The sequence below is a fragment of the Protopterus annectens genome, chromosome 6.part0 (assembly GCF_019279795.1).
Source record: "Protopterus annectens isolate FY-2018-M chromosome 6.part0, PAN1.0, whole genome shotgun sequence".
NCBI lineage: Eukaryota > Metazoa > Chordata > Ceratodontiformes > Protopteridae > Protopterus > Protopterus annectens.
The window spans coordinates 770359367-770375764 of record NC_056737.1 but is presented as its reverse complement, the minus strand read 5'-3'; the positions used below and the strand labels follow the sequence as shown (position 1 = coordinate 770375764).

Below are 16398 nucleotides of genomic sequence, written 5' to 3'. Positions count from 1 at the left end.
CTTGTGACTAGAACTGGAAAATAAAGCAGACACCCTCAATCCCTCTGCAGATTTATATTTAAAAAAGCATATCTGTGCCAGATATTGCTATGCCAATAAAAAAAAACATCTGCTCTACTTATGAAACAAACTTAAATACACCTACTCAAACCACAGTAAAAAAAAAAAACTACCTTGAGCAGTGCTCATTTTGAACTGAAAGCAGTTAAGGAGCTAATGATGAAACTGTTTAAATGGCTTTCTAAACAGCCATACTTAGCATTACTGTTTGCACATGGACATTTCAGTAATTATATATACACATATCAGAAAAGTCATCAGGAAAAAAGACATATGCAGTGGCTGTGACCATGGAAGTAATAAACAAACAAAACTAACACAGGCTTTATTACAATCAACCATATGAATACAAATAAAAACAATGCAAATTTATTTCAGTATGCACCCAAAGACAGTAACATGTTTTAGAAATACAGTCCAAAATGGAAGGAATAATGCCAGCATAACAATATTCCCATAATCTCATGCTAATAGAAACTACCTAGCTTTTGAATAAAACAGCCACTTGTTTTCTAGTCAGCTTGCAAGACATAAGCACATTTTTGTTTGCGCCTCTGTACAATGCACACAGTTGTGATGTATGTGTGGAAAATTTTCAGTTCACTGAAGTCAATCGCACGGCTTAGTTTCTTGCTTCCGCTAAGAATTTGGAAAATTGCCAACTAAAGGATTCTGGGAAATGAACGCCTGCCAAGTACAAACTGCCAGCATTAAGCAGTCCTGACAGCTCAGCTCCTTCTAAACTTGGCAGCAGTTCAAAGTGCTCTTTCATTTGAAAGGCTGGAACCCTGCCATGTGCATGCAGATTTGCTTTGCCTGCTCTCATAAGGAACTGATAAATGCCGTTACTGTTGCCATGGGGACAGAAGACTATCAGAATGGCCTTGTGATCTACAGCCACTCAGCTCTGCGGTTTTTTGAGATGGTGAAATAAATGTTCTGGAAAATATTAACCCCTACAAAACTGAACTGTTTGAAGAACAAACTGAAAATGTATCCTGTGCAACAAGGTCTTAATACTAAAGTTTGTTTCACTGCATTTAAATGACCAGTCAGACTATCTTACAATATTTTTTTTCACAGTGACATCCTTTCAAACTCTTAGTATGCTTACCACTAAGATCTTACAAACTGAAAATCTGAAAATGTAAATAGGGAAATAATGAATTCTATCTGTAGGGGGAAAAAATGAAAAAGAAATCCTATCATATACTGCAGTCTAAACACTACACTGCCAACTCAAAGCAAAAGCAAGCTGGGGGAGGGGAGCAAATCATACTAACAAATGCCAAATGATACCTTTTAACTTGGTTGTGAAACCCATGGAATATACAAAACAAGCTACAGTAAAATCCATTTGTAGGATGCAATTTTTTTAGCTAAAATGTCTGACACAAACACCCTTTAGTCAACTCACATGTAAAACTGCACTCTCATCAACAGCACAGAAACATCTAAAATATAAATTATATCTATTTTTTACCTCTGTGGATTGCTGCCTGCTGTTGTCATGGAAACACTGACCTTCTCAACAGATTCTGTCTGTCTCACAGGAGTTTCCTGCTTATTTAGAATATCTTCCAAAAATCTTCCATTTCCTTCAGCAATAAAAAACGCATTATGACATGCAAAAACTTAGTAGATTAAACATGTTTTATTTGACACGTAAAAGCATTCAAAAGAATGCAATATTCTGCTTATTTTAAAACAAGGAAATACAGAATTAGAACATAAACAGTTGAAAATAACTGCACAAAAATGTATCACTGCATTCTTAATAAAATAGACCTGAACCATGTACACTATTTTCATTTTTTCAAATATGACATTCGTATTACATATTTATAAAGTAAAATGACATGTACATGTTACTGCAAAATGAAGTTCATTTACAAATGTCTTAACTAGCAAGTATTTCTAGCTCAGAAGTCATGTACTACTGTTGTCATCTTGCGTCATTTTTATCTTTTTTCTGAAATTAGTATCTACTTGCTCCCCTAGCTTTAAAGCAAACACTTTTTAAAGAAAACATTTGCTCAAAACTGAAAAAAAGAATCACAGTACACAAAGCAAAATTAACTAAGCTGGAACCTACAGAGACCTGTTCTGTATTTATCTGACCAATCATCTATGCAGTAACCTAGCATGGGGGGGTCACCATTTTTACACATACCCTAGCAGCTGTTATTCAAAGCAGAATCTTAGTACAGTTGTAGCATTAACCATTTTTTTTTTAACCAGGGAAAAAGAACTAGGCTTTTATCAATCACTAAACTTAAAGCTAACTAACTAACTTATAAACTAAATGGGTGGATGAAACAATGGCATATTTCTTGCATGATTTACTGCATGAACAAATATTTACTAATGCAAAAACAAACATGGCTACTGCAGAATGGGATGAAACGTTAGTCATGCAACAGTGAAATACTGGTACACAAAGTAACATTGCAGAATCCATCCATCCACAGCCCCTTTTCCCATTTTTACAGATGGGGTCGGGGTGTCACTTCAACAGAGACAATCATCTACAGCCAAAGTTCATACCGTCAGGTGGCTAGCCTTGTCAATGCTGTTCTTTCATGACATACACTCACATACCCTCCTGTGGCCAGTTTAGAGTGTCCAATCCACCTATTGCATGTCTTTGGAATGTGGGAGGAAACCCACACAAACATAGGGAGAGCATGCAGACTCCACACAGAAGGCACCCCAGCCAAGAATTGAAATGGAGATCCTCTTGCTGTGAGGTGACAACACTATCCTCTGCGCCAATGTGCAGCCCTTCAAACACATTTTCACACAGTGCTCTGACCCAGTTGGGCCCTTTTCATGTAGAAACCAGTCATGCAGACATCACATGGGGAAAAGCAACAGTAGATCTGAAGGCTGCAGGTCACAAACTAAATCAATACAGCAACAATTACTGCATTCCACCTGAACTGTAACGTAGAGTTGTTTCCAAGTACATGGCAAAATACTATTACAGCAGTAATTATAATGAAGCAGAAGTTTGTTAACTAAAAGCCAGTGAATAAAGGCAAGAGAACAGAGTCCCACATTCAAGTAAAGGGATAGCCAAAAATCCCAACAATGCATGTCAACAGCTGCAGAGGCAAAACATACCTAGGCCTCTACATCCCTTCTTTTCCCAAAGGAAAGAACCAGTCCTATCCATCTCCTGTTAACTGTTTTGATCCCATAATAAATACTGCATCCACTTCTGAAGGTCTCTAGAGGGGCATCCAGTCATCAGAAAAGTGCACAAAATCCTTATTTACTGAAGGCTCAGGGAGCAGACCTCTCACTTTCTTAGCACAATATATCTGGACAAAGCCTGACATAATGGGGAGAGAAAGGCCCCAAAATAGGGACAAGTTCTAAATATTGCTCTTATAAACTTAAAAAAAAGTAGGTAGAACAAAGGATGTGTTAGCATGCATTTTCTGAAGGACATGAAGTCAGAAACTCAAACATGTCATTATTTAGTGACTTTAATCCTTAGATCATCCCAGTGATTTATCCCCCCCCAAAAAAAATAATAAACACACCATTTTTATGAGGAACAGACAAAATAAGAAGCAAAAATTTGGACATTCTGCAAAAATCTGTACAGTTGAGAGGTATATGACAGGGAGACCGGAACAAAACCTGAGGACATTACAAGTGTAGTGGGCGCCTGCTATGTGGCTGAAAAGGGTCCCTTGACCAGCTTGACTCACATGCTTAGCAAATGTTAAGTACTAAAACTGTGAGTGAGAGAACATTACTGTGTTTACACAAATTAAATGTGATTCCCATCTTCCCCAGCTACTTGCCAAAACTGGGAAAAAGGAGATTCAGGACTGTATATAGAAGTAACAGTTTCCTGTATATGATGTTGGGGGCAAAAAAATGTTCTCCCTTACATAGTAAACATAATTCCCTCTGCAGGACATTTTCAACAGACTAATATGAACAGAAGTGTAAAGAAAGGGTAAGCTGAAAGCTTTAAGAACAACAGTTACAACTCAAACAAAGCACACTTAATAAAAGTTAAAAAAAAAAAAAGCAGAAGCATATAACATCACCATAGGCATGAGAACCACAAGGAAGCTGTTTTATATATACTCATTTCCTTTCCATTATTCGCAGGTGATTAGGATTCCCTCAAGCTCCCATTCACTCTCCTTCAGAGATGATGGCTGAGCAGCGGGGTCCCAATTTCTCGGTCGTACAGTACCACTCAGTGTTTTTTATTTTTGCCATTACCTATTAACCAATTCCACAGGCAGGAGACAGACAATGAACCAAGTACAGGCCAGTCTTTGCTTCTGCAAAAGCCACACTTTCATCGCTGGGTTTTGATTCCCCCTTCCTTATGCCAGCTGTATCTTAGGTCAACCCAATTCTATCATCCATCCATTAGTACAAACGGGACAACTGCTACTATACGTCCACTCTTCTCCTTGTTAAAAATTCAACTCTTTAGACACTAAGGAAATCACGTTTATTAAAGCAAGCAGATGTTCTGCCACTGTGCTAACACACTGACCCATGAAGTAATGACTATAATGGAGGACACAATGGACCCTGTGTAACTGCAGGTCCAGAAGACTGGTGACATGGTTTTACAAGCAGACAGACTGGTCTGCCTGCTTAACCACTTTATTTTTTTTTCCTCTTTCACCTCCATGGTCCAGAAATATATATTTTTTTTATTTAGAAATACAGATAAGTAGACAGACAGCAACACAGATTGGTGGACAAGCAGACAGATAACTACATTTTCCCCTTGTGTTCTGGCATTATTTTTATTTAGACAGAGTAGTAGTCATACAGCTTGACTAAAAGCAGACAGGTGGATAGATTATTAATTCTGCTAGTAAGTGGGGGACTACTATGCCCATCTTGAACCACTATAGCTATTTTTTAAGAGATTGAGAGTGAGATGGTTGTGAGAGGTGCCAAGCCATCTAACATATACATATGGAAATTAACAAAAAGGTAGACAAGTGATGCTGTGCCCGTAAAACTACTTAGTATTGCTAAAAAAATCACCCTCCTCCAATTACTCATACATATAAAACAATAACAAAGCAGCAGTCACCTACACTGCCAGTGACAGCTAAGAAGATAGATGGGTCCAGTGCTGTCCATTAACACTAAAACTACCTTTCTGATCTTAAATCTAGGCTGACTGATTTTTTTACTTGCTGTTTTAAGAGTCACACTCTCAGTGACTCTGTGTAGCTATTTCATCTGAATTTATAAACAGTCTGATGAAGCATTCTCAGTTTTGGATTGCCCACTGTTATAGTCAACCTCTTAAGCAGTTAGGAGAGGGCCATTGAACCGGCTATCACTCTACTGACAAAATGAATCTATGGATTTATGTCACACGTTCTGTAACAAAATAAAAACAGAACATGACTTGTATTGGGCATCACTGCATAATTCCAAAGTCATAGTCAGTGACATATGCTTCAAGTTTTTTTTTTAATAAACTGGCATAAAATATTTGCCAGACCTTTAAACGTAGGTGATGCAATCTCTCAAGATCATGTTAAACAAGAGGAAGAGAAAGAACATGGTGTTACTGAACTTTCCAGGAGACAGCTGCCAGGAATTCTTATGTTTTATCACTATAACAATGCATGGGGATGTAGAGACAATATCATACTGACAGCACTGAGTCTGATGCAAATGTTTAAGATAGAACTTTTGCAACAACATTCCACTTAACAGGGAAGAGTGATGAATAGAGAAAATACACAATGTTTGTACTGCAACTACTGTGTATTGGGCTCAATTTGCTGGTCTTGAAAAGTGACATATTATAGAGGAATGTAATGACCTACATATAACTAAGTATAGTCACTTATGCTTCACTTTCATGTTGTTGTTGTTGTTGTTGTTGTGTCTTTCGGCTTTTTCCCGGTTAGGGGTCGCCACAGCGGAAGTCCGGTCCGCTAATGATTGGCAGTAGACTTTTATGTGCCGAGTTGCCATCTCTGACGCACAACCTTCACCAAAGGTACGCCCATTCACGCATGTCTCCACACAGAAGACACTCTAGCTGAGAATCGAATGGAACAACGTCATACTGTGAGGCGACAACGCTACCGCAGCACCACCACCGCAGTTATGCTTCACTTTCATCTGAGGTTTATTTAGTTACAACATACTTAGGCTTCCAGTTCTGCTCATTTCCATGGTAACAGAATGAGTGTCAATACATTGCTAATATTACAGCTCTTAGCTGTAAGTCATGGGTAGTGTAAGCATATGCCATGTAAACCACTGTTTACAACTTTTTTTTTGGGGGGGGGGAGTGGCATTTTGCTCAGGATCACTGAGTGTTTAAAAAAGAAAAGTACAAGTTAGTCTGCAAAGAAGCAGAGGATTACTGTGATGTACATTTGCTGTTAGTTACGGAGTTAAACAGGTCTAATGTGAGAATTTCAGTATATATGCCATATTTAATTAAATATGTAGGCTACTTACCATATACACCAATGCAACAGAAGAAATGGTAATTATGTCTTAAGTACAAGCAGAAAGTACAAAATTAGCCAATTCTGGCTGTTCCTTTACATAGCAATAACCCACGCCTGGGTGTGGGTAATGCTGGATTTACCCATGGTTGGTGTGGTTTGGTCACGAGTGCGAAGCCCGAGTGGCCAAACAAAGACAACCATGGGTAAATCCAGCATTACCCACACCCAGAAGTGGGTTATTGCTATTATACAATGACATTATTTAAGAAAAAAAATAATTACTTTTCTTAAATAATGGCATTGTATAATGCCTCCTTGCTGCCCTTCCGCAGCTGTCTGGTATTCTGCGGCAGTTCTGATGTACTGTGCATGCGTATGCCTACGCAGTACATCAGAGCTGTGGGCAAAAGCAATGGAGAAAGCAAGATCTCTGTTGCTTTTTAGAAACTGTTTTGCTATGTTAAATGGGTTTAACATAGCGAGACAGCTTTAAAAAAAGCACCGGAGAATCTCCTTTGCTTTTTTTAAAGCTGTCTCGCTATGTTAAACCCATTTAACATAGTGAGATAGTTTTGAAAAAAAGCAACGGAGAAAGCAAGATCTCTGTTGCTTTTTACAAACTGTCTCGCAATGTTAAAGGAGTTTAACATAGCGAGACTGCTTTAAAAAAAGAAACGGAGAATCTCCGTTGCTTTTTTTAAAGCTGTCTCGCTATGTTAAACTCCTTTAACATAGCTAGACAGTGTGAAGCAACGGAGATCTTGTGTTCTCCGTTGCTGTAAAAAAAGAGTTATAGTAATGGAAAAAGTCCAGGCGACCGGACCTTTTTCCATTACTATAACTCTGATTTACAACGTGCACGCTGACCAATCCGCGTGCACGTTTTTGAATATTAATGGGGGGTCGTTGTATAATGGTAAATAAACTACAGAAGACCAAGACAGGTCTTAATTTGGTGCGTCTTTTAATTAACATAAACACACACTGAAATTTATACTTTGGGAGAATGGTGTGCATGTCATATTAATGAAAATATATGCTGGAGCTAATCCCCCTTTCATTTAACTACAGCACAGTAACTTATCAAATAAACAATAAGAGAAGGCCCTGCAGTCAAATTAATTGTGCATGACTAAGTTTACAGAGGACTCCAGGCCCTCCTAGAAACAATAAATACTCTTCCATCACTAGTCTTCCTGATCATTCCCATGCTTACATTTTGAAATAGGTAATAGCTGGAAAAGGGCATTTTGTCCAGCCTACTTGCTGTAAAATAGTTAAATGGATACACACATACTGTATCTGAACTGGTCTTGTGTTTGAAACAGCAAAACTATTCACATTTCAGCTCATGACAGTATTATTTATGTTGCAATACGGTAGCTGTATATATGGGCGACTGGAACAACAAAGCAGGTAATTTTTTGGTTAGGTACATTTAATGTATTTTTTAGTGAGTCAAAAACTAACCGTGAGTGGATATTTTTCAAAAATAATGCACTGTGGCAATAGCGTGGTGTGAAATGTTTTTTTTTTTTTCCAGTCCCCCCCCCCCATATCTGCCATTTATGAATCCTCCCCTGAATCAGACAGTGCCCATTCATTCCTCTGCTCTGGGATTCCACCAGGAGCTGAGGCAGGCTATCATTTAGGCAGCCATGAAGGTGCTTTGTGCACTCAGCAACATCCCATGAATGACAGGAAATGAGTAGCTTAATCGCACCCTTTGGTGATGGAACAAGTAAACTGCATCACCACAGTGGTCCACAAAGCTCCTTCTTCCCATGTAAATGTGTACTTCCTTATACCCATTATGATGGCTACCACCTACCGGTGGCATGGTGAGCGTAATGCCCACCCCCCAGGCTGCTCCTCTGGATTTGCAAGTACTCCTTTGTGGGACAGCAGTGGAATGTGTGTAGCCAGCTCTGTCCTCCTCTCATAGGTTGGCCCCTCCCCTCTTCTTTCCTGCCAGCACCATCAAGCATCCAAGCTGCTAATCAGATCTTTACCCTCTATGCAAGTGGTGCTGGCTCTGGTGCAAATAACTTTATAAAGATAATGCAATGGTAGCACACAAACACAGAAAGGACATATTGCACAGCCATTCTATGAATTGCAAAATATACGCTGGTATTTTACTCAATCATCCCTGTGTTCATTGTGGGTTTCCTCAGGTGCTCCGGTTTCATCTCACATTCCAAAGACATGCAGTAGGCGGATTTGACACCTAAACTGGTCATAAGTTTGGGTGTTCATTTGACTGTCTGGTATGGAAGAACAACCGTGGTAGGGCTAGCCACTCAGCAGTGTGAACTTTGTTTCTAGATGATTGTCATTGTTGAAGCGACGCCTTGACCCCATGCGCAAAAATGGGAAAAGGGGTTGTGGATGAATGGATCTGGCAACTTGGAAAATAATTCAGTCCAGGCCTTGGTATTTTAAATTTAATTGGGAGGGGGGTGCTGGTAAGGGTATTAAGAGAATTCCTGTGTTGTTTGATGAGTGCCATTAGATCTTTAACATCCACCAAGACTACTTGCTATCATATCAGGAAAATAAGGCCTTGACAATGTCTCATCAGAAGTATGGCTATAGTTCAGTGCCAGTAGGGGAGTTTGAGCTGAAGTGCCTGGCCTGGGAACAGAACCCTGAGCTCAACAAAATGCTGCTCTCTCAAAAATATATTTTACAGCATGGCTTACACAGTGTATACCTGGTAATGCCAATTAATTCTAAGGTAGTAGCCACATATAACCTCCTATTCTGTTAACTGTAGAAATAACCAACACTAGAAATACTACGCTATTCTATTTTTTTTTTTTTAGGAAAGAGATTACTAAATAAATCTGTAATGTAACTGACTCATAAGTGAGTAATCTTCTGATATCAGTGAAGTACGGAGCCTGCTGAAATAATCACTGCTACACACCACTTTATTAGTATTCTACCAAAACCAAGGCAGGCAATACGGTCAGTTTAAAACTATGAGAGAGAGAGAGACAGAAAGAGGAATGTACAATTCACAGAAAGAGAAACCGAGTTGGAATCTTGAAGAAGCTGGACAGGGGATGTTAGCCTTCACTTTAGTGTTTTATCTGTAGGTAAGTAATATTTCAGTATGGCTTGGAATTCATAATGTGAAGACCACTGCTACCTACATTTACAACACTGAAGTGAAGCGAAGTAATATTTTAGCTTAGCTTTGAATCCATGATGTGCAAGCAGTTTGACTCCATCTGGTGAACCAATTAAACTGATGTGGGACACCAACTTAAAAGGCTAAGACCACCAATTCCAACCACAAGACTTACTGTTTAGAATGGGCTTTCTTTTTTGCTGCATACTACAAAAATAAGCACTGACCAAATCTACCCAAGTCAAATTGCTGAAAGCTATTATCTACTACACCCTACTTCACTAGATCTACTACACCCTATGTCAGTCTGAAGTATAAATACATTTGAATTCTGTTTTCTGAGGAAAAGTCATACGGGGCACAAACTTAATTAAGTGTGTCATCTATCCTACAGCTAAAATATCTTACTTATGTTGCTGTTTATAATTATGCATTCTGAGCATAAAACCTGATCAGTTTGTGAATTTCTTCTGTACTTAGAAAGCCAGTAAAAACAAAGTTTCTACCATGATAACTACATTGGAATATGATACTGCTTTATTTGTGTTTATTGTCTCTTTCACATAGAAAATTTGGGTTTGTAGGGGGTATAAGACAGCTGTACCTGGTAAGAACTGGTATATTATAAATCACCTGTGTTAATGTGCTGTACTTAAGCACTGCAAAATAAGGCATTTCTTTGTGATGTCTCAAGATAGTATTTAGGTAAAACTCAAATCTACAGGCTAAGTTTGGCTTTCACCTTTCTTGTCTAGTATAACAGACACAACTACAGCAAATGTGGAGCGTTGCTTGGAATGAACAATGCTAAATATCAAGCCAGTGAGAGAACATCACATACACATGATACAAGCAAACAGGAAATGTGGAATGTCTCACATACCTTCTGACGGTAAAAGGATAGCTCACTGCCTACTCCAGAACTGTGAAAAACAAAAGAGGTTTAAAAAATCAGAGAAAAAAATTGGTCCAAGATGTTTACCTTAGAATAATCTTTTGCTTGCACTTTACTTCAGTAGCCAGATTCAGAATGCCTTGTGGTAGTCTGAAAGAATTACTATGAAGGGGTCTGTGTCTCACTTAACATGGCGGTATAAAATATTTGTCTGTGGTAAAGCATGACTATGTTATCATTTATAAAATGGTTATCAGTGACAATTTTAAAAAATATATATGTGCAGACGTATATATGTATACATACACAAATACATATAAGTTGCAATTCACAGAATGACAAAAAAGTCAGCAGACACCAATCATAAGGGGCAAAAGCAGCAATATGCTCACCAGTTCAGAGGACATCAAAGAAGTATTTCAAGAAGCTTCTGAATGAAGAAAATCCCACAAAAGCTGCACTGCCACATGCACAGTCTATGATGAAAGAGAAAGGGCAGCCAGCCTAAAAGTACTCTGTGCACTAAAGAAAATTAAATCAGAAGGCTGAGATAAAGTCACAGCAGATATGATCAAGGTTCTGGGTCCATTAGGGAAGAAAGGTCTCCCGAGTGTACACACCATGGTACTGAGAGGGGTGCATCTCAGATGGCTGTACAAAAAGCATTCTAATGCACAGGTGCAGACAGGTCTACACAGATTTTTTTAAGATGTTAGACATCATCCTGCTGATGCCTGCAAGCAGTAGCATAGCAAGGTTGGTGGGAAGGGGCAAACGCCCCAGGCACAAAATATTAGGGCGCACGATCAAGAGTTCCTGCAGCATGCTTTTCTATGTACCAAAATGCCAGTATAGAAAGGCACTTCAGTGGTTTATGCTAAATTCTTTTTTTTTTTTTGCGCTTCAGTTGAAGGTATTATCTGTAGAAAGCTGATTGGTACAAAAGTATCAATCAGCTTTCAACAGTAAAGGACAAAGTCTTTTTTTTTTTTTTTGGAAGAGCTGGGGGGATTTGGCAGATGCACCAGCCAGCTTTGTACAGTAAGCTAGTAAGCTGAAGTTCCTTTTTTTTTTATTGCTCTTTACTTGAAGAGCTAAGAAGGTGGGGCACTACTTCAGGGACTGGCACTAGCCACTAAGTGAGGCAGCTACAGCTTTGTCTGTGGGTGACTGTGTGTCACGTATACAGACAATGTCATAATATTCTTTAGAAAATACACCTTGGGACTATCTTGTCCAAGGCTAAGAGGTGAGGGATTCATACCTTTGGGACATTGGCACAGCATTCTTTTGTGTGCATAGTATTAAATGATGGAACTGGGAGGCTGAGTGAGCAATATGCCTGTGTGAAGATAATTCATTTTGTTTTACAAATTATGGGGGGGTTGGCCATTGATGAAGGACTACTCTTGCCACTCTCATTTCTGTTGTTGTTTAGTATGTAGCAATATCAAACAGAGTTTTATTTAGGACTGATTAAATTAACCAGTATGGCGAGGTTGTTTCCTTGAATGATCAACTAAGAGTTACTGGTATTCGGAGCAGGCCTTATGCATAGAGGTGAGCTACGCAACTGCCTACGGCACCAAGTCATAGGGATTTTGTAAGGCTGCTGTTTCCCTATCTATACCTTTGTTTATTTTTAGAGCACTATTTCTTCGCTCTAAAAAAATAAAGTGCTTGTACTAAAAGAAAATGCAGAACTCCAATTACTCTGATATGACAGTTAAACTTTGAGGTCACGGGAGTAGAGATGTGGCCTTGCAATATAGTCTTGAAAGTGCCTGAAGGGAGTTTTCTTTTTCTTTTTTAAATGACATTTAAGAAAATCATGGATGGATTTCTAAACAGAGATTAAGGAATGATGGCAGGTGGGGTAAGGAGTGCTGGCAGTGATCAACCAGATGCTTAAGTTTTGGCAATAGTTTTGGATTTGTGATTTGTGTTATGGATAAGTTGATGTCTGAGAGAATGGCATGGTGAGAAGTGTTAATATTGTTTTTGCAATAACACTGGCAGTGATCAACCAGATAGTTTTTGACAACATTTCTATGGATTTGTGTGGAGCAACTTGACTGAAATACTTTTAAGGTATGGCAATTTGTTTGTGTGGACTGTGTTGGAGATGAAATAATATTACATAGCTATCAGACAATGAGGCTATACCTACTGGGCGGGGGTTGGCTGAATGTAAGTAAATGTTTGCTCAGTTTAAAACATTCAGTAACTGGCCTTGCAGGAATAGTGTGCATTTGTGAGAAGTAAGATGAACTAGTTAACTGGACATCTGGTATGTGCAGACAATAGGCATAACTGCTGTGATGTCTTCTGTGCAGGAAAGTGACTGGCTGTCTGCTGCTATTTGTTTATTTTGGCTTTGCAGGACTAATATGATTATGTGAAGCAATATGTAATATTTTAATGTGTGTCAACTGTTTGTTTGAAAAAGGTGAAATGCATTACATGGTCACCTGTGAATTGTACATCTTGAGTTGGGCTGCGGACAGTGTGGTCATTTTCTTTAATTTTCCTCACAAATTTCAAAGGGATGCATGGAGGGTCACTATAACTTGTACAGGAGCACTGTACTGTCTCTAGAAGTAGCATGTTAGAAACACTATAATTATTATTATTATTTTTTCCTCACAATCAAGCATCTGATGCTATGTAGGTGGCAATCTTTTGGAAAGGGATAAACATGCTGTTCATAGGTAGGTACTAGGCTATTGGCCCTAGGACCTATATAAGCCTAGCCAAAAAGCTACCTTGGCTTTCGCCTCCCAAGAAAATTATTTTCCTGTGCCCCTGTCGAGCAGAGCCCTAGAGGTGAACCCCGGGGTGTATTTCCTATTTCCCATCCAATCATCAAGATTTTTCTTGAAGAGTGCTAATGAGGAGCTTTGTTTGATATAGATAGGTAGTTTGTTCCAGAGTATGGGAAGTCTCTGGGACAGGAATCTATCCCTCCAGCATGTTCTGTTTATGGTGGTGACAAGGTTTAGGTCTCTAGAGCGTGTAGCTCGGGGGGATTGGGTTTTCTTTAAGTGGAGCATGTCCAACAGCTCTGGGTTTGACACAGCTTTGTATGGTAGGCAGAAATCTCCTATGAGTAGGCGATATGTGATGGAGTAAAGCTGGAGTTTTTTGAGACAGTCTGCATAGGGCATCTGTTTGAGGCCGGTAATCCTCTTTGTGAGGTATTTCTGCGGCCTTTCCAGTTGTTGTAGATGTCTTGTAAGGTACATACCAAAAGACGCGTTGCACTCCATAATGGATCTAATGAGTGATGAGTAGAGGGGAACCTCTTTTTTCCTGGATGAGAAACCTTTTGTGATGAGGTGTGCCACGCAGAATGATGTCCTGACTACTGTGGCAATGTGATTATCAAAGGAGAGACTACTGTCCACCTGTTTATATATGTTGACAGCAAATATGTTATGTTCTGTTGTTCAGTTTTGTCTCAGTGTGACATCAAAAGGGCGCACAAGAGTTGATCGTCTTTTAGGGTTGTAGAGAGTGGGGAGGCACGTTGTATGTAAATATGACAGTAGCAGCTTGAAATATGATGGAGCATTTTTGCCTTACTCTTTAATCTCAATTTAACCTCATGTGAGATATGCAGAAAGTGACAATCTATTCTGAGGTGGGAGTATGGGGCAGGTACTATTCCCAAATATGATATAAGCATCCCCACAAGCATTTGTCTTCTCACTTTACTATGAAATGGTGTTTGATCAGCTTTGAGCATTAAAACTTGGATGCAATTTTTTTTCCCTTGAAATAAAAAAACAAGTAAGATTGAATTTATTTTCCATACTCATGATTATTGTTCAGGCCATCTCTAGATAAAAAGAAGAGTGGATAAAAAAGAACTAAGATGCACCTCACAAGATCTATAACCCCATGACTTCTGAGTATGAAGCATTCCCTAGAACCCCAGCTTACTTTAATAGTTAATTTGTTGAAAAGTAAGATTACATTTCTTCCTAGGTCATGTTTTTTGTTCAGGCAAAAAGTATGTTTTAAAAAACTCTAAAATGCACCTAAGAGAATCTAAACACCCCACGGCTTCTGGAGGCCTAGCAGCCCCCTAACCACAAGCTTAATATTTTTATTTTCAATGTAGTTATTACACTGTAGTCTACAAGCTCTCCTCACCCTAGAGAATGCTGATGTCTCTGCATTCAAGGAGGCATAGTTTAAAGCCATAGACAGCACACCAGCAGTGCAAGGCTATAATGCTTTCTACACATTCAGACTAACTACTACACATACAGAAACTAAAAGTAGAGGTATCTCAATTTACATAAAAAATAAATATACCTCAAGGCTGGACAAGCAAGATGATACACTTGAGGTTCCCCACATTCAAATTGCCATAGGCAAAATCCCATGCCACTTCTTTGCAAGTTATTGGTCCCCCTCTATGACCTAGGAAACCCATAAAATGCATTTAAGCTTACTGGAAACACTCACTTTCCAGCCCAATACCATATTCATGAGCAACTTTAATTACCACACTATTAATTGGGAGTCATATATGACACCAAACATGCAGGCATAGAGATTCCTACATTTTGTAAATGCAAACTCTCTGGACCAGATTTGCAATACACAGACCAGGGGAGCAGACATACTGGATCTGGGTCTTCATAATATGAGCACTGCAGACCACCTAATGTAATGTTTTCTCTCTGTTAATGTTAACGAATAAAATACCCTAGGAAAGCCAAGAACAAATGCTTGACCAGGTAGGCTGCCTTAATAAAGGTATGGTGGGATGTTGGTGAAGAAGCTGGGCTACCGGTAAAGCCTTGAGAAAGGCTGTGCGTACCCGAGCACTTGTGGTTGAAGGCTGAGTAAAGCCTTTAGAAAGGCTTCGTATACAGGTCGTAGTTCCGGCTGGTCAGGTCGCCTGGTGAGAGGAACCGCTAGTGTGGCAGCTAGAAATCAAAGATGAAACACACAGAAAAAACAGGCAAAACAACATAAATGTAGCTCAGCTAAGGAGCTCTGCTCGCCATGGTGGCAAAAAATAAACGTAGTCGAAGTTCAGATTCTAGAAGGTCGTACTTTATTGAAGTAAAAAGTACCAGAAGTACAATCATCATCGAAGCGTAGTTCCTTAATGGAAAGAGTGACCCTGAGGATTTCCTTTTATAAGAATACCTGGGGGAGTGTCAGTGGGAGCCAATCAAGTGTGGGTGAAAAAGCCTTTATTGTGATTGGGCACGACAACTTGACATCACACCTTACAATCTGATAGGTTAGATACCCTGAGCCAGCTCATACGTGGTTAGAAGAATCACTCTGGTAATGTTAGACCACAAAACGGTCTTCTTTGATTAAAAATAAACACAGAACTCCAGCTAACCCTGGAATGTTTAAGAACTAAGGCTAACTTCCTACTATTAAGTGATAACCTGCCAAAATTTCAAGTCTCCAATGTATAGACACAGCTGTACTCAGCAGGAAAAAGTACAGAACTAACTCTAAAAGCAAGCCACACTGGTGGAATCACATCATCAATAAGCTGTGTAACAAAAGAAAGAAAATTATGGCAAAAATTAGAAGGTGTAGCACCCAGCAGGATAACAGCACTCTCATCCAACTAAATAAACAACTCAGAGGACAAATAAAATCTACTAAAGCCAAATCTGAGGAAAATTTGGACTCCCAAGCCAAGGACAACCACAAGGCAATCTTTAGCTATGTCTGCAACCTCAAAGGCAATATACAATTGTGTGCAGTGCTCACTGTTAATGGCACCATCTATACTGAGCCAGGACTACGGGTCCAAATAGAAGTCAGGAAGCAAAGGCCCA

The 16398-nt window shown here is 39.2% G+C and overlaps 1 protein-coding gene across 1 annotated transcript in view; it reads right to left on the bottom strand.

Moving 5' to 3' along the window:
- KIAA0586 (KIAA0586 ortholog) overlaps positions 1 to 16398 on the bottom strand; it is a 4394667-nt gene that overhangs the window by 3647139 nt on the left and 731130 nt on the right. Inside the window, exon 7 of the mRNA XM_044074450.1 lies at positions 1544 to 1658. Within this exon, the coding sequence (XP_043930385.1) occupies positions 1544 to 1658 (115 nt within the window). The remainder of the gene's footprint in view (positions 1 to 1543; positions 1659 to 16398) is intronic.